Source organism: Lycorma delicatula, chromosome 11 (assembly GCF_047948215.1).
Source record: "Lycorma delicatula isolate Av1 chromosome 11, ASM4794821v1, whole genome shotgun sequence".
Taxonomy (NCBI): domain Eukaryota; kingdom Metazoa; phylum Arthropoda; class Insecta; order Hemiptera; family Fulgoridae; genus Lycorma; species Lycorma delicatula.
The window spans coordinates 49,853,787-49,873,806 of record NC_134465.1 but is presented as its reverse complement, the minus strand read 5'-3'; the positions used below and the strand labels follow the sequence as shown (position 1 = coordinate 49,873,806).

General features: G+C 29.0%; 1 protein-coding gene across 1 annotated transcript in view; it reads left to right on the top strand.

Moving 5' to 3' along the window:
- The first annotated feature begins 1,424 nt into the window (after nt 1–1,424).
- Nucleotides 1,425–20,020, top strand: part of IleRS (Isoleucyl-tRNA synthetase) — a 55,131-nt gene continuing 36,535 nt past the window's right edge. The window contains exons 1-6 of the mRNA XM_075379106.1: nt 1,425–1,637; nt 7,630–7,786; nt 9,747–9,897; nt 12,500–12,688; nt 17,310–17,438; nt 19,515–19,657. Of these exons, the coding sequence (XP_075235221.1) occupies nt 1,519–1,637; nt 7,630–7,786; nt 9,747–9,897; nt 12,500–12,688; nt 17,310–17,438; nt 19,515–19,657 (888 nt within the window). The 5' untranslated portion in view covers nt 1,425–1,518. The remainder of the gene's footprint in view (nt 1,638–7,629; nt 7,787–9,746; nt 9,898–12,499; nt 12,689–17,309; nt 17,439–19,514; nt 19,658–20,020) is intronic.

Genomic DNA, 20,020 nt, shown 5'->3' with positions numbered 1-20,020 from the left:
TGTCAAGATTTAACCTGTCATTGCTAGCTTTCGCTCTAAAGCTTGATTCTGACTATTTTTAAAGTAAAAGTTACTTCACTAACCAGATAAAATTTTCACAATATTTAATATTTCGGCTAGGATTATCATAATTCATTTGATTTTATTTTCTGAACTTCCAAGTAGAAAATAAGCACTCAGAGTGGTTATTTTAGGACTAAGAGTGCTAAAATTAGTTTTGAGGATGGAGTTTACTCCGAAACGCGTCAACTACAAATGTTAGAGTGACAAAGTTAGGAAGGGTAAAAAACAACACACAGCTCAATTAAAAGTTCATCATATGAAGTTTTTATAACTTTGAAACATAAAACTGTGTACTGTAGCTAACTTAGAAGCCGTTCTATAATATTTTTTGTTTGTTTAATAACCGACGTTATGAATACCAAAATTGTGCTTTTCAGTTTGATTTATTGCACAAAGCAAGAAATTCTATATAGATAATTATTAATATTTTATATCTCTCTGCATTAAATAGAACCCATACTACATATAAACCAACTCAGTGTTTGAATTGAGTAGCCACATGAAATAATAATTACATTATTAAAATAAAAGGAAGTGAAATGAAAACACCAATGTATGACTGAAATCTAAATTGGTATTACAGCCACGTTTGGTTCAAGTACATGAGAAGGCATTAAAAATACTATTTTAAAGGTCTCCCGCACATTAAATATAATTATTCTGTTAATTGGGAAAATTTGCAATCACAGAGTACTCATTAATGATTGCTTTACTGTGAGTTCTAAATTAATTTATAAAAAAGGCAGCACACCATATTATGTTGAGTTGTCTTCTTCTATAATGCTCACATTTAATAAACGATAGCGATCCAAGATAAAAAAAAAATGATTTGGTATTAACAGATTTGAAAGATACGTAATATGTGTTGATAATAATGTATTCGTAATGTGTATATTTACTAAATTGTAAATGTTTTTTGAGTATGTCCTAATTTCGTGATTTCCCGATTCGAATAAACCGCTTTCGGTAAGAATGTGTAAATCAACAGTGTTAGTCACTGAAAGCTACCTAAGCGCAGCATAAATATTTGACTTAAATTAAAATCATGGTTATGGTTAAATCTGGTTCGGAAAGCCTTTAAAATTAAATTTTTTTGTTATTTTAAGCGCTGATTGTCAGTGACTGCAAAATCTTTGAACTTCGTATTTTGTTTAATTTTATCAAAGATCCATGGGAAAAATAAATAAATATCTGGATACTAGTTAGGAAACCATTTAATGTCAAAATATATAGTTATTATTGAGTTACTTAATTACAATTAATTGTAAAAAATTTGAATATTTTATACCGACTACAGCGCTATCTATAGCTTAAAATGTAAACGTAAATTTACAGCTGATTGTAGGTTATTTATCAGCTTTACACCTGTCTGTCTTCTTCGCTTTTACCCGGTGCGAACTGTGATGAGGGTTTAGTTATGCATCAGTTGTTTAGATTTTAAACTGTTACAACAAAATGGTTCAGCCTGTTCCAGAAACTATTGATTTTCCTAAAGAAGAGGAAAAAATTTTAAAACTTTGGAAAGATAATAATGTATTCAAAGAATGTTTAAAACAATCCAAAGGAAAACCGAGGTAGGCCAATCTAAATCGTATACTCATGTCTATGTATCTTTTTTTTTACATAACGCTCCATTTAATTATGGAAAATATTAATTATGTATTTTAAGATCTTTAGGGTTTTTGTTCGTGATTTCATTAAAAGACTATTTCCGATTAAGATAATACATTTTGGCACGTGGTTTTTATTTTTCTGACGTGACTTGTAACAATTTTGAATGATGCAATATGTATGACAGTTAATCCTTAAAGTATGTGAACCGTGTATAATTGTTTACATTATAAACAAATTGTTTTAAGATTAATAAAAATAATATATTGGTGGTGACGAGTCTATTTTAAACACTAAATAGCGTTTTTACTTAACATTTAAAATCATATTTCTTTTTTTACAGATAAATGTTTGGTGGGGCCCAATTAACACACTAAATGAAAAGGGTTTTTACTTAATATTTAGAAACATGAGTAGTATTTTAACAAGTAAATGGTGGTGATGTTGAGATTAATTTACACACTAAATAAATGAGGTTTTTATTTAACATTTAGAAACACCTGTAATGTTTAACAAATAAATGTTGGTGGTCATGACACTAATTAACACACTATATACATGGAGTTTTTACGTAACATTTAGAAACATATTTAGTAGTTTTAGAGATAAATGTTGGTTGTCGGAGTAGTTAACATACTACATAGTGTTTTTACTTAATATTTAATAATGTATTTCCTTTTTTAAAAATCAATGTTGGTGGTGGGAGTAATTAACACACGAAATAATAGCGGTATTTACTTAACATTTAGAAACATCGCTTAGGTTTTAACAAATAATTGTTGGTGGTGGTGAGATGAATTATCACACTAAATAGAGATTTTACTAAATATTTAACAATATATTTAGTTTTTTTACAAATATATGTTGATGGTGGGACTAATTAACACACTAAATAAAAGGGGTTTTTACTTAACATTTAGATCCACTGTAATGTTTTAACAAATAAATGCTTATGGTGGTAAGACTAACTAACACACTACATAACGTTTTTACGTAATATTTAATAATATAATTAGTTTTTTTACAAATAAATGTCGGTGGTGGGACTAATTAATATACTAAATAAAAGGTATTTTTATTTACCATTCAGAAGCACCATTAATGTTTTAACAAATAAATGTTTGTGGTGGTGAGACAAATTTACTACACACAAAATAAAGGGCGTTTTTACGTAACATATAAACTTATACTTATTTTTTTTTTATAAATAAATGTTGTTTGTTGTGAGACTAATTAACACAGTAATTAAAAAAGGTTTTTAATTAACATTTAGAATCATCATTTTTGGTTTTAACAAATGAGTGGTGTTGGTGTTGGGACTAATTAACGCACCAAATATTACGGGTTTTTACTTAACATTTAAAAACATATTTAATGATTTAACAAATAATTGTTGGTAGTGGGACTAATTAACACCCAAAATAAAACGCTGTTTTACTTCACGTTTAGAAACGTCATTTATATATTAACAAGTAACTGTTGTTGGTGGTGGGACCAATTAATACACCAAATAAAACAGGTTTTTATTGAACTTTTATTAACATCTTTAATGTTTAACCAAATAAATGTTGGTGGTGGTGTTACTAATTAACACATTATTTAGAGTTTTTACTTGATATTTAATAATATAATTAGTTTTTTTACAAATAAATGTCGGTGGTGGGACTAATTAACATTTAGAAACATTATTAATATTTTACAAATAAATGTTTGTGGTGGTGATATTAATTAACATACTAAATAAAAGGATTTTTTCGTTAACATTTAGAAACATCATTTATATTTTAACTAATAAATATTGGTGGTGGTAAGACTATTTTAAACACTAAATAGAGTTTTTACTTAACAGTTAAAATCATATTTCTTTTTTTACAGATAAATGTTTGGTGGGGCCCAAATAACACACTAAATGAAAAGGGTTTTTACTTAATATTTAGAAACATCAGTAGTATTTTAACAAGTAAATGGTGGCGATGTTGAGATTAATTTACACACTAAATAAATGAGGTTTTTATTTAACATTTAGAAACACCTGTAATGTTTAACAAATAAATGTTGGTGGTCATGACACTAATTAACACACTATATACATGGAGTTTTTACGTAACATTTAGAAACATATTTAGTAGTTTTAGAGATAAACGTTGGTTGTCGGAGTAGTTAACATACTACATAGTGTTTTTACTTAATATTTAATAATATATTTCCTTTTTTAAAAATCAATGTTGGTGGTGGGAGTAATTAACACACGAAATAATAGCGGTATTTACTTAACATTTAGAAACATCGCTTAGGTTTTAACAAATAATTGTTGGTGGTGGTGAGATGAATTATCACACTAAATAGAGATTTTACTAAATATTTAACAATATATTTAGTTTTTTTACAAATATATGTTGATGGTGGGACTAATTAACACACTAAATAAAAGGGGTTTTTACTTAACATTTAGATCCACTGTAATGTATTAACAAATAAATGCTTATGGTGGTAAGACTAACTAACACACTACATAAAGTTTTTTACGTAATATTTAATAATATAATTAGTTTTTTTACAAATAAATGTCGGTGGTGGGACTAATTAATATACTAAATTACTACTACTTTTTTATTTACTAATTAACACAGTAAATAAAAAAGGTTTTTAATTAACATTTAGAATCATCATTTTTGGTTTTAACAAATGAGTGGTGTTGGTGTTGGGACTAATTAACGCACCAAATATTACGGGTTTTTACTTAACATTTAAAAACATATTTAATGATTTAACAAATAATTGTTGGTAGTGGGACTAATTAACACCCAAAATAAAACGCTGTTTTACTTTACATTTAGAAACGTCATTTATATATTAACAAGTAACTGTTGTTGGTGGTGGGACTAATTAATACACCAAATAAAACAGGTTTTTATTGAACATTTATTAACATCTTTAATGTTTAACCAAGTAAATTTTGGTGGTGGTGTTACTAATTAACACATTATTTAGAGTTTTTACTTGATATTTAATAATATATTTAGCTTTTTGCTAATAAATGTTCGTGGTGGAACTAATTAACATTTAGAAACATCATTAATATTTTAACTAATAAATGTTGGTGGTGATGAGACTATTTTAAACACTAAATAGAGTTTTTACTTAACAGTTAAAATCATATTTCTTTTTTTACAGATAAATGTTTGGTGGGGCCCAATTAACACACTAAATGAAAAGGGTTTTTACTTAATATTTAGAAACATGAGTAGTATTTTAACAAGTAAATGGTGGTGATGTTGAGATTAATTTACACACTAAATAAATGAGGTTTTTATTTAACATTTAGAAACACCTGTAATGTTTAACAAATAAATGTTGGTGGTCATGACACTAATTAACACACCATATACATGGAGTTTTTTACGTAACATTTAGAAACATATTTAGTAGTTTTAGAGATTAATGTTGGTTGTCGGAGTAGTTAACATACTACATAGTGTTTTTACTTAATATTTAATAATATATTTCCTTTTTTAAAAATCAATGTTGGTGGTGGGAGTAATTAACACACGAAATAATAGCGGTATTTACTTAACATTTAGAAACATCAGTTAGATTTTAACAAATAATTGTTGGTGGTGGTGAGATGAATTATCACACTAAATAGAGATTTTACTAAATATTTAACAATATATTTAGTTTTTTTACAAATATATGTTGATGGTGGGACTAATTAACACACTAAATAAAAGGTGTTTTTACTTAACATTTAGATCCACTGTAATGTTTTAACAAATAAATGCTTATGGTGGTAAGACTAACTAACACACTACATAAAGTTTTTACGTAATATTTAATAATATAAATTAGTTTTTTTACAAATAAATGTCGGTGGTTGGACTGATTAATATACTAAATAAAAGGTATTTTTATTTACCATTCAGAAACATCATTAATGTTTTAACAAATAAATGTTTGTGGTGGTGAGACTAATTTACTACACACAAAATAAAGGGCGTTTTTACGTAACATATAAACCTATACTTATTTTTTTTTTATAAATAAATGTTGTTTGTTGTGAGACTAATTAACACAGTAAATAAAAAAGGTTTTTAATTAACATTTAGAATCATCATTTTTGGTTTTAACAAATGAGTGGTGTTGGTGTTGGGATTAATTAACGCACCAAATATTAAGGGTTTTTACTTAACATTTAAAAACATATTTAATGATTTAACAAATAATTGTTGGTAGTGGGACTAATTAACACCCAAAATAAAACGCTGTTTTACTTCACATTTAGAAACGTCATTTATATATTAACAAGTAACTGTTGTTGGTGGTGGGACCAATTAATACACCAAATAAAACAGGTTTTTATTGAACATTTATTAACATCTTTAATGTTTAACCAAATAAATGTTGGTGGTGGTGTTACTAATTAACACATTATTTAGAGTTTTTACTTGATATTTAATAATATATTTAGTTTTTTACCAATAAATGTTGGTGGTGGAACTAATTAACATTTAGAAACATCATTAATATTCTACAAATAAATGTTTGTGGTGGTGATACTAATTAACATACTAAATATAAGGATTTTTTCGTTAACATTTAGAAACATCATTAATATTTTAACTAATAAATATTGGTGGTGATGAGACTATTTTAAACACTAAATAGCGTTTTTACTTAACATTTAAAATCATATTTCTTTTTTTACAGATAAATGATTGGTGGGGCCCATTAACACACTAAATGAAAAGGGTTTTTACTTAATATTTAGAAACATCAGTAGTATTTTAACAAGTAAATGGTGGTGATGTTGAGATTAATTTACACACTAAATAAATGAGGTTTTTATTTAACATTTAGAAACACCTGTAATGTTTAACAAATAAATGTTGGTGGTCATGACACTAATTAACACACTATATACATGGAGTTTTTTACGTAACATTTAGAAACATATTTAGTAGTTTTAGAGATAAATGTTGGTTGTCGGAGTAGTTAACATACTACATAGTGTTTTTACTTAATATTTAATAATATATTTCCTTTTTAAAAAATCAATGTTTGTGGTGGGTGTAATTAACACACGAAATAATAGCGGTATTTACTTAACATTTAGAAACATCAGTTAGGTATTAACAAATAATTGTTGGTGGTGGTGAGATGAATTATCACACTAAATAGAGATTTTACTAAATATTTAACAATATATTTAGTTTTTTTACAAATATATGTTGATGGTGGGACTAATTAACTCAATAAATAACAGGGGTTTTTAGTTAACATTTAGAAGCATCATTAATGTCACAAATAAATGTTGTTGGTGGTGAGTCTAATTTACACACTAAATAGAATTTTTATTTAAAATGTAAATTATATTTATTTTTTTTTACAAATAAATTTTTTTTTTTTGTGGTGGGACCTATTAATACACTAAACAAAAGGTGTTTTTACTTTATATTTAGAAACATCTGTAATGGTTTAAGAAATGGTGGTGGTGGTGGTGAGATTAATTAGCACACCAAATAAAGAGAGTTTGTACTTAACATTTAAAAGTCTATGTATTTTTTTTAGAAATAAATTGTGGTGGTTTTGAGACTAATTAACACATTAAATAAAAGGTTTTTTTTATTATGTAGAAACATCATTTATATTTTAACAAATAAATTTTGGTGGCGTTGTAACTAATTGACACACTCAGTAAAAGAGGTTTTTACTTAACATTTAGTAATATTTGTAATGTGATTTATAAATGTTGTTTGGGTGAAAGTAAATGACAAACTAAATAATGGGAGTTTTTTTTGACATTTAAAAGCATCTTTAATGTTTTAACTGCAGCATACTCGTAAAAATAAGACGAACTTATAGATGCTCTAAAATAATAATAATCTCATTACAACTAATAATAAGATTATTATTTCTTATACAGTTCTTTAATAAAATTGTTACATTTTGTTTCAGATACTCGTTCTATGATGGTCCCCCATTTGCAACCGGTCTTCCTCATTATGGTCACATTTTAGCTGGTGCAATTAAAGATGTTGTTACAAGATATGCCCATCAAAATGGTTTTCATGTTGAAAGAAGATTTGGATGGGATTGTCATGGATTACCTGTTGTAAGTTGATGCAATGTCTGTTACTGGTAAGTTTATGTTTTAACTGTAAAAATTAAGAAGGGAACAACTTTCATTTTATTAACTTCATCTGTAAGTTAACATACCATTTTTTTCTTTATGAAGTCCTTGATGAATTTGCCAGTTTCTTTTTGTTTTAATAGGAAGTGATCATATGCTGTTTATGTACTACTCAAGTGGGCAGGGAAAAAATAGTATTCATTAGGTTTGTTACATATTTCTCTGAGGTCTAACTTATTCTGTTCAGTTTTGTTAGAACTGAATATCAGAACAAACATGGCTATTATTCCCAGCTATTAAGGTATGAATTTCTATTATTCATAACATATTATTGTCTACATTGATTAAAAGACAAACCGCTGATGTAGAAGTGTTCTAAATTCTGAGATTTTAGATTTTAGAAGTGTTCTAAAATTTAGCAGTATTTGGAGATTGACTTACTCTATATTTGATGCCACTTCAGTAGACTCGCTAGACAAATGGTTGTGGCATATTCACGTCCAATACAGAAAAAGAGATCTTCCAGCAACCCCTATCCGACTGAATCGGGGAGTATAAGAGAGCCTGTTAATAATTTAGTGCCTTCTCTTTTTTCATGATATTTACTGCAGAACTATTGTATTCATTGCAAGTTCATCAAAGAAGTTTTTTACTGTCATTGAATTTCTGCCACAAACAAATCTGGGTTTTTAAATGAAAGAAATATTTTTTCTTGATGAACATATCTGCTCTTAGTGCTGTTTATTTCTTGGCATCTCTTTACTCTATGCAGTTCTCATGTATTATTGGCCGAGAGAGTGAGAAAACCTGGTAGTATTTTTGCCAGCTCAGAATTAAATCAATATCAATTTGGTAGTCTTAAGACCTTTCAAATTGTTAGGTTCAATAAAGATAATTATTAAAGTACTATGAAATAAATTTTAACATGAAAAACTGTGACTTAAAAACTCAAAGAAATCTGATAAGGTAGTCCCTGCGTCCTCCCATCAATGTTTGATAATAACCATGGAACTGTCTTTTGAAAATGTGACTGTTTCTGGCTTCTATTTTTCATATTTATAAAGTGTGAAGCTGTGTTTCATTTTATCTGATTTCAAGAATAAAGGCATTAAAAATAAAGTATTTAGCATTAGTTACGCCACTTTTCCATTGTCCTATTTTAGTGAACCCGATATGTCACCAGTATAATGCCAGAAATTTTACTGATGTCCATTAAAAATAATTAATTTATATAAGCAGCCAAATCTTTCTTTTACTTCGTTGTAAATGAAAACATTCTTATCCAAATTTTTTCCATCTAAAAAAATTGACGATGTATAGAAAAATTAATGCTAATCATCTTTTTAAGATCAGTTCATCAACCTTTTAGAGCAGTGGTTTCCAAACTTATCCGAGTCATGGCGCCCTACCCTAAGGAAAAGTATGACTACTCGTAAGTGTGAGATAAAAATAAATAAAACTATATCTTCATTATTTTTTTACTTTATTAACATAAATTAATAACTATAAATGTCTTGGTTTAATTAATTATGAAGCTTTTTAAATATTTTGTTGTGCCCCTGTGAAGAGGCTGCAGCTTTTCAGGGCGCCACAGTGCACAGTTTGGGAATCACTGTTTTAGAGTATTTGTAATTTGCATAAACTAAAATTCAAATCACTCGCAGCATTTTCATTGTAAAATGTACACATCTGAAAATGAATACCAGCTGTTTTCAAGTTTCTTATACTTAAAGTCAAGTAATACTGTATACTTCACAATATATTCTTAAACATTTTAAATATCCTGATGCACATAAACTTCTTCACATGTGGTGCTGAAGTTGTTACTTGTAAATATGCTTATATAATATTCTTCTAGTCATAGTTGTTAATCATCACTGTTTAATCAGAATAGTTTTTTTTTATAATTCTTGTATTACATAAATATTGTTTTAATTAACAGGAATTTGAAATCGATAAAACATTGGGAATTAAAGGTCCAGATGATGTTGCAAAAATGGGTATTGCTTCTTACAATAACGAATGTAGGAAAATTGTTATGAGATATGCTACCGAGTGGGAAACTATTGTTGGACGTATTGGACGTTGGATAGGTATGCTAAAATTTTTTTAGTGCTTATTTTTCTTAATATATTAGGTCTGCCGTCGCCTTTTAAGTTTTAACAAAAAAAATCAAAGAAAAAAGTCTTATGATACAAATCGTTTTATTGTTTCTCAAAATATTTGCCTTTAAGATTTATACACTTTTGCATGCGTTGGAACCAATTCTCGAAACATTTTTTTCCACTCTGAAGTTGGTACCTCAAAAACACTGTTTTGGAAGGATTCATTAGCTACTTGAGGTGATGAAAATCGTTGTCCGCGCATTTTTTTTTTACTTTATGGAGCAAAAAGAAGTTAGGCGATAAATCAGGTGAATGCAGGCAATCGTACATTAATTCATTGTTTTTCTCCATCAAATAAATAGTTATTTGATATGCTGTGCAAGAGCTAGCATTGTCATGAAGAATGATAGTACATTTTTGGTTGTTTTTTTCTGGTTTCATTGTTGTTTTAACAAATTGTTGTACACCATTATTCAGCATTAACTTTTCTTTGACCCTCTAAAGTAATGGTTGCTACATGTTCAGTAAAACTGAACAAACAAGCAATCATTTTCTTGTAAGTGCTTTACAAACTAACGACTTTTGTTGGATTCACTTCATCTTGGAACATTCAAACAGTTGATTGTTGCTTAGTTTTCAGCTTGTACAAATATATCCGTTTTATCTCCTGTTATTATGTTGTATACGAATTTTGAATTTCTTCAGTCAAATTTTTTTTAATGTTTTCTTACACTGATTGACATAAGCTGTTTTTGAGCTTTGGTCAAATTATGTAGAATCCATTGACAACAGATCTTTTTCACAGCTAAATATTTATGTTCTGTAATCTTCGATATGCCTAAGGATGCTTCTATCGCAAGGTAAGTTGTGCTGATCGTGCTCAATCATGTTGTGCCCTGCATTGATATTTTTTGGAACAACTGATTTTGGTTGACTTTCATGAAATTCATCGCCGATAGAAGCACAACCATGACTAAATTCTGCAGACTGACTGTAAAGTCTTTTCTGATGGTGATTTATTACCGAAAGTTGAATGAAATGATTTGAGGCTTTGTTCTTGCTTGTTAGGCCCATACTATAATTGTAAAAAATCATCCAATGAAAACCTACATGTGAGATTTCCATTTTTTCACAAATTTTTTTTTTTTTAACACTGATTGAAAAACAAATTAATCGGCCGATTTCTGAGATGCCACTGTTGTAACAATAAAATAAGTCAAATGTTACATCCGTAGTGTCACATCTCAATACCGTCATCTACTGGTCGTTTGTTAAAACTTTAAGGCAACGTCTGTATGTAAGCTCTTTAAATATTTTCATTGGGTTGTTAAAAGATTTAAATTTAAAGATATGCATGCAGTTCTTAGTTATTCAAGGAATGGCTGAAATGTAATGCACAGTCGCTCATAACTTGCAGATAAAAATAAATAAATAAATAAATACAATAGAAGTACATTTTATAAAAACTTAATCTACTTTTCTAAGTCACAATTTACAGCTACACATTTCTCCGAACGATTAATCACTTTATTCATTCTGTTAATTAGGAATTCTGTTGTTCTTTCTTTAATCCACAACCTTACTGCTTTTTCAGTTTATCGCTTGTGGTGAAATGAGTATCCTTAACATCCTCCTTAATTACTAAAACAAGTGAAAATTGCAGGGGACCAAAACTGGTAACTGTAGAGGGTGTGAAATAGGTTCAAATTTCAACTTCACAAAAGTCTTTGTGGTGACACACCTTGTGTGTGACTGAGCATTATTATAAAATTATCAACTCCCATCAGTGAAGTCTGAGAAACTCACAGATGTACAGTCGATCCGGCTTCTGTTAAATCATTCACGTACATGTGTTTGGAATCCCAGAACACTGTTAGAGAATTTTTTTACAGATTTTTTTCATTATTGTGAACTGTAGTCCTGATTTCATGTTATGCTGTTTTTGTTCTGATCATAATGATGCACTCAAGTTTCATCTCCCGTCACAATATTGAAAAGGAAGCCTTGTCATCTCCCTTATCATGATAACATCTCAGAAGGGGTTCACAATGTTCCTCTCATTGTTTGTTCTTTTCTATGAGTTTGCATGGCACCCACTGCAAACAGATTTTACATTTACCCAGTTATTCAATACTTTGTAATGTTTATTCTTTTGATTTGCCTGTCTGAGTGGTGATACATTGTTGAGTCATCATGCAATTGAATCAATTTATCCACCTCTTTTTGGTACTTCTCATTTGTCTCAGAAACTGGTTGGCTGCTGCAAAGTTCATCTCCAATATTATATTAGCTTTACTATTTTCCGATGCACAAAATTTTTTATTCATTTTTTCTGCTGAAAAATTTAATCACTGCATGTATTATGTGCATTGATGTTTGCAGGTGTTCTTGACGCCGTAACAATGGCAACTGACAGAAAATGAGTAGGTGTGATCAACAAGTTTTGGAATTTTAGTATTGTTGAGAATGAAATTACTTCTACCTACTGTTTTATGCGACATTTTGTTCTTCTATAAAATTTCAACGTACTTTACATTAAATTAGTTTATTTTTTAAAAATAATTATTCTGATTAATTTTTTTGTTTTTAGATTTTGAGAATGATTATAAAACATTATATCCATGGTATATGGAAAGTATTTGGTGGGTTTTTTCTGAACTTTGGAATAAAGGCTTGGTATATAGAGGAGTTAAGGTAATGCCTTTTTCAACAGCATGTAGTACACCTTTATCTAATTTTGAATCAGGCCAGAATTTTAAAGAAGTTGTTGATCCAAGCGGTAAGTTTTGTTTATTCCTCTCTTGTTTTGAGAAGTAATTTTTACTAGTTGTAACAATATAAAGAAATCCCACATGAGACAGTAATTAGAAAATGTAATAAAGAGTAATTAGAACACTAATGTATAAGTTGCAAACCTACAGAGCTAAATTAAATGTTGGTAACTTTACTCATGAGGATACACGTGTTGATAATTAATTATTTTTACAGTTTTGTTTGCATGTAGTTTCTTTTTTCATTAATTAGGGCTGTCCACAATTAAGTTTGGGATTTTTTAAAAATATTTTTCATTCATTTACATATTTATGATAAATGAAATACAAAATACAATGTTACAAATAAAAACAAAATTTATAAATTTTATTCACTTATTATTCTTTTCTAATATAAATAATTATTTTTGTAATAGAAGATATGGTACTTACGTATTAATGCTAAGCAGTTACAGCTTTATTTAAAAACAAAGTAGTCAATCGGATTTCGGTGGAAAATGGGCCAATATAGAGTTTAATTAATATAGGTTCAAAACAGTCTCTTTATTAATTTTAATAAATGGTTATTTATATTTATTTATTATATAAATATAATTTAACCAAACTTAACCTACGCTCGCTTCGCTCGCTAACCTTGACTAATTAACAGGAGTGTTTTGATTAATATTTAAATAATAAATAATTGCAATAATTACTGAATTTATTAAATAAATACTCAAAAAATTACGATGTTAATTAGTCACTAAGGTTAGAGAGCGAAGCGAGCATAGGTTAAGTTTGGTTAAATTATATTTATAAAATAAAATAAATAAATATAAATAACCATTTATTAAAATTAATAAAGAGACTGTTCATTTTCCACTGAAATCCAATTGACTATTTTGTTTTTAAATAAAGCTGTTGCTGCGGTGGCGTTAATACGTAAGTACCGAAGATATTTTATCATCTTCCTTAAACCATTTAAATAGATAAGGGAGTCCATTAGGTTACTCTTAGAAGGTGGCCTAAGGACATATCCACCTTCATATATCTGGGGAAGGCATGTGAATGTGTATGATAGAACAAAATGGTAATGAAATTGAAAGGAAAACTGGAATGAAAGTAAAGAAAAACAACATATACAACCTCTGCAAGAATCGAGGACTAACAATAAAGAGTTGAAGAAAATAAGGAAAGATAAACTGATGCAAGATGCATTGAAAGAAGGACAGAGTCTTCATACGACAGGCCAATGAGGACAGTAGTAAAAGCAGAAAGAAAAGAATAGCATACTTTGAATTCTTATGTTAAAAGAGGATTTTGAAAATTAATTGGGTTGATAAAATATAAAACAGAAGATAAGTAGACAAAGAGAGAAATCTTGGCAAAAAGTTTGAAAGAGTAAGTTGTTTGATAGTAACTGTGGAGAGATGACAAAAAGATAAAAAATTTTAAATCGATTAACCAAGCAAGTGGAATGTAATAGTTACGTTGAGGTTAAAAGATTAACTCAAAACAGAAAGTAATAGAGAATAACATCAAACAAGTTCAAATCACTAATGACAAAAAAAGTTTTTGAAAATTTTATATCAGAAAAATGGTGTAGTGTTTTAATAACATTGATTTTACATTGTGTATTAATATATTAAAGAAGTGATGCGAATGCTGAAACTCAACAATCTTGACACTATCAGCAAGTAAATTATGAATGAAAAAAAAAATGGGCTGACTGCTACTTTGATATAACTGTTACCATGTGGATCTGTTAATATCTGAAAATATATTATATTGAATCTGTTAACAAAAATTACTGAGTTTTTTCCAAGATTATTGACAAGTGCTAGTATTTCTTGATTTACTAGTTTAAATAATGTACGACTTCCTAGTTGGTAAAAAAATATATTTATAAGATTAAATTCATTTTTATGCTTAAAACACTGTTCAGATTATGATTGTATGAGAAATTAATTTTATTTTTGTGTGCTTTTATTTTTTATTAGCTTTCCCATACTCAAGGTGTACAAAAGTATTATCAGTTGTACCAAAACAAAATACTTTAAAATAATAAAATAAAAATAAGCTATCATGTAATTTATTTGTCAAGCACGGGGCACCACTCTAAAGATGCTTGATGCAGTCCATCATTCATTCATTTGCCTTGTCGTGGGCGCTTTTCACTCAAGCCCCGTGGTAGTCTGTTGGTGGCCAGTGGTGAGCCATCTCTTTGGATTAGATGAAAGTAATTATGTGCTCCTATTTGACTTGGATTGAAGCAAAACCTTTGATGTGGTAGGTATTCTCCAACCAACTTGTTAATCTATACCAGGAACAGCCAGTAACTATTATTGCTCCATTAGGCAGCAGATCTCAGCATTTTTTCTCAGCTCTAAATATTCAATTACCTCTAGTCCTTACTGTTGCTTCATGTTACCTCCTTGGTGGCCTTCTCTCGTTAATTACTGTTTTGATCTTTGTCAGCGTAATAAAGAGAATACAAATTTTTGTGAAACAAATTTTATAATATTGTAAATAACGTGAATCCTGATGTTACAGTTTATATGGATAGCTCTAAAAACATTAATTCTTTTGGGCTTTTGAGGTAGGCATCAGAACATACATGTTTGGCCTCCACAGCATCACCAGTATTTTTGTTATGGAGCTTTTTGCTATTAATAAGGCCTTAAGTATAATTAGCCTAACATTTCGACATGTACATGTTTCCTTGGATTCCATGAGTGCATTACAGGTGATTAGTGATGTATACTCCAGACACCCTGTTGTTTGTGAGATTCAGAGTGCTATTTCACAAATGACTAGACATATAACAGTGAGCTTCTGCTGGATCCCCAGACATGTAGAAATTTCAGGCAATGAGCATGCACATAGTGCAGCAAAAGAGGCTTGTTTTCAGTCTACTTTACCAATTCCATTGCTTCTAATGGATGTTGTCTGTTTCCTGTAGAGGGTAGTTCATGATGAGTGGCAAAGTGAATGGGATGCTACCCATTCACTTACAATAACAATAAACTTAGAACAGTAAACTTCACCCAGTTAAGAACACTATTACCATGGAGCTCTTTGTGTAGAAATAACTGTCAAGAGGAGGTTACTATCTGCTGTTTATGAATAGGGCACACTAGGCTCGCTCATGGATATCTGCTGATGTAAACGAATGAACCCCTTTGTGCTCAATGCGACTGCCAACTAACAGTGCACTACATCCTTGTGGATTGTATTTGTTATGCGGCATTGCGCTACAAGTTTAACCTAGGGGCTAATGAAAATGTTATCTTATGTTTTAAGGTTTTTTGGCCATGCGTTTACATTCAAGTATTTGAATTATTGTAGTGTTTCAGGTATTCATACTAATTGCAGATGGTTATTGTATTACTTTAATTGGGCTATATAATGTGATACATCCTTGATTATTACAAAAAATATATTGTGTCTGAGTGATGATAATGCGGAAGTGTTTTTTGTCCTGAAAAAAAAAAAACTGAAAACAAAACTGCCAACTATCGCTTGATTAAATAAAAACAATTGTGGAATATAATTGTTAAAAAATTGAAAAACCTGAAAAGAGCACGGGGTTGCTCTCTAAACACACATCAACTATTTGCCCTGGTCTTCTAATCATAGGCAAGCTTTTAATCTTATACTTGAAGAAAATGATTTAAGTAATCTTTCCCCATGTTTAACTGATTAGACAATTTTAATCAACGCTGCTTAGAAAAATTAAGAGGTCTAATATTGTTGTGTAATTATTCATTAATTTGAGGCATACTTATTTTTTAAGTATAAAGTGTCTTCATGAATATAGATTGAAATTATAGCTTACTTTTTTTTTATGGAAGGCTAAATATTTGTTTTCAGGTCAAAATTGAAACGGTTTACCATAACGGTTTCCTTTCGTTTAAAAATTTCATATGTCAAAATAATTCTCAAAACTGAAAACTTAATTATGTATAAAAGAATAACAGCAAAAAAATTACTTTAACTTAAATTTGTTGAAATAAGATGTTAAATCAAATTTAATAAATCAGAGTTTCTTTTAAAAATTATTTCATTACATTATTTTACAGTGTTCGGTTTTTACAAAAGTTTTGTAATTTTGAATAATTTTCATCGCTGACCATGTTGGAAAAATATAATAAAACAAAAAGTTATAAGTTTCACTGTTTTAATTAATTGTGAAAGTTTTTTTATTTTTTTGAATAGCCTAGAAAAATTAACTTAGAAGAGGCAAGGTAGTCGTCGTAATTAAATTTCTATTAGTGAAGGCTTTAATATCTATCTGATACCAGTTTGCCTTATCCGCTTACAGTTTCTATCTGATTTTTAAAAAGGTATTCATAATCTCTGGTTTATTACTTTGTAAAAAAATCTGAAAACGTGGTCCCACTTTTTAATAATTATTATAAAATTGGTGTAGGCATAGGCTTTGAATCTTAACTTGATTAAAATATTCTCTCATTGTGCTGCTTATGGTATATTCCTTCATTATTATTTTTCCTTCCTCTAATCTGGATTTCAATTTTTGTTTAGCCATTATTCTTACTTTATTGATAATATTCTATGCTATCTTATTTGTATGTAATATTTTTATATTTTCTTTATGTTCACTTTATATGTATTTTTTTCCTTTTACAGTGATTGTTACATTTCCTTTAGTTAATGATCCTGAAACATCATTTATTGCATGGACGACAACTCCATGGACATTGCCAAGTAATCTTGCTTTGTGCGTCCATCCTAGTTCTACATATTTAAAAATCAAAGGTAATGTATTACTTTGTTTTTTTTTAATAACTCTAGATAAGATTTTGCATATGCATGTGATAGTAAGATGAATAAACGCTAAAAAATGTGCCAGACCTGATTTGGAAGTTAAAATCCCTGGGATCTTTTATCAGTTGGTTTTTAAGGTAAGCTTTAAAGCAGGAAGTTTTAAGTAGTTTAGAAAATTTTTATTGTTTTTCTATTTATTTGTAATAAAAAACTATGGCTAGCTTTAAAATATTCAGTGCCATCTCTGTGAGACGATTCTTTTGGTGCTTAGGTTATAATAATAAGCATTTTGCTATGAGAAGTATTTTAGATCCAGTAACCTGTATAGTAATATGCATTACTACAGAGTGATTTTTCAGTTCTGTTACCCAATTTTAAATGTAAGAAAGGGAAATTTAGGAGGAATAAAAAATGTATTTGTTACTTACAAAAGAGATTTAATAAAAAGTTATTATTTACATAATTGTTAAAGAATATGCTCAAAATGCCCACCCCTTGCGGTTATACATGCACGGACTCTTTTCAACATATTAGCAGAAACCTTTTTCACATTGGAAATATTCGTGATTAAGTCTGTAATATTGACTAAGTTCATCAATAGTGTGAGGATTGTTTTTGAAGGCCTCGGACTTAATATAACCCTACAAAAAGCATTCAGGAGATGTGAAGTCTGGGAACCGTGGAGGTCATAAGCCCTTACTTATTATTCGAGCATCAAAGAACTCTTACAGAAAATCCACGGTTTCTCGAAACGTGTGGCATGTAGCGCCATCTTACTGAAACCAGCAATACCATTCTTGAGATTCCAGGAGGGACACAAATTGGCGCACAATATTCCTGTATACTTCACCATTTACTGTCTGTTTGAAGAATATGTCCGACTATACGATGACGAGATATCGCACACCACATACCAGTTTTTTCAGGATGCAAAGATTTGTCTTGTAAAGTGCTAGGATTTTCAACCGCCCAAATTCGACAGTTTTGACTGTTCACATAACCATCGAGATGGATCCAAGTTTCATCACTAAAGAACATTGTGTTTCTAAATTTGATTCAGTTATCGTTTACGAGAGACCTAAACCAACGGCAATATTGCAATCGCTTGTTTAAATCTGGAGACTGAAGCTCTTGGACTAATCGTACGTAATACGGATACAATTTCAATTTTTTAGCAGCTTTCTGAACATTTGAATATGACAAACCAACTTGCGTGGAAAGTTTTCGTAAACTTTTCCGTGGAGAATTGAGCAATCTTGTTTCATATTCTCTAAAACGTCATCTGTCAAGCGAGTTGGTTGACCGCTACATTTTCTGTCGCAAACACTACCTGTCTCTCAAAATCGGTTTGCTAGCCTAGAAATTGACATTTTTTCTGGCGAAGGAACACCAACAAATTTAATTTGAAATTATTCCTTTACTCTCGCGTACGATTTCGTAGCAAAATATTGTTCAAGAATGAAAACTCGTTCTATGGTAAAAGACATTCTGTTCGAAACACGACCGGAAACGGCACAAACGTTTATACAGCTCAAGGAGAATCAACTCACACTGCCATATCTATACCGGTTGAGTAGCGCTACCAACTTTGTGTCACAAAACAAAATTTCTCTTAGAAAAAAATTACCAGAAATTAACAATTGGGTAACAGGACTAAAAAATCACTCTGTATAAAAGAAATGCATATGTAGTACAAGTACAGTAATATAACCTAATGTGTTAGTACAAAATACTAACTAGAGTAATCACATAGGTGAATATGTCACCTGCCTATATTGTTTATGAATAATCATTATTACATAATTAAATTTTTTTATACTAAATTATTGGTTATTTATTTGTTTCCAATTAAAAAGTTTTTTGCAAAATACAACAAATATAGAGGAGAAATTATTCTTTGATTATACTATGTTTTAATATTGAATTATTTTTTTTATTGTGACAGCCTGATTCTAGTTAAAATAAATATTCGTATGTGAAAACATAACACGTTTTTAAATTATTATTTAATGATATTAACTTATTGTTTGTAATTAATAGTTCATATATTTTTTTTTTTTTTTACAGATAAGAATGATAAACATTACATTGTTATGGAAGCAAGAGTTGATTCTGTTTTTAAAAAGGAGGATTATGTTATTGTTGAAAAATTTGTGGGGAAAAAATTGGAAGGAACTCAATATGTTCCTATATTTCCATATTTTAAACATGTTAGTTTTTTAAATATTAATTTTATATTTATTTACTATAATGTAAAGATATTAAAAAGCTTACATTATTACTTGGTTTTTCTCCTGTTAAAATCTGTATAATCCAATCTTTTTAGTTGTTAAGTATAGTAAACTAGATACATAGTAATTATAGTAATTCATTTAAAAAATGGAACCTATAAAAACCCCAGTTAACAACAAGCATTTTAAAATTAAAATGTATCTTCAGTTCTATCAAAAGGATAAATAGTTTTTTTTTCATTAAGAAAGAAGAAAACCATATAATTTTATGATGATAGGTTTTGTTATCTGCAGACGACTGTATAAGTTCGTAATCATTAAATGTTGTAATATTTTGTTCAT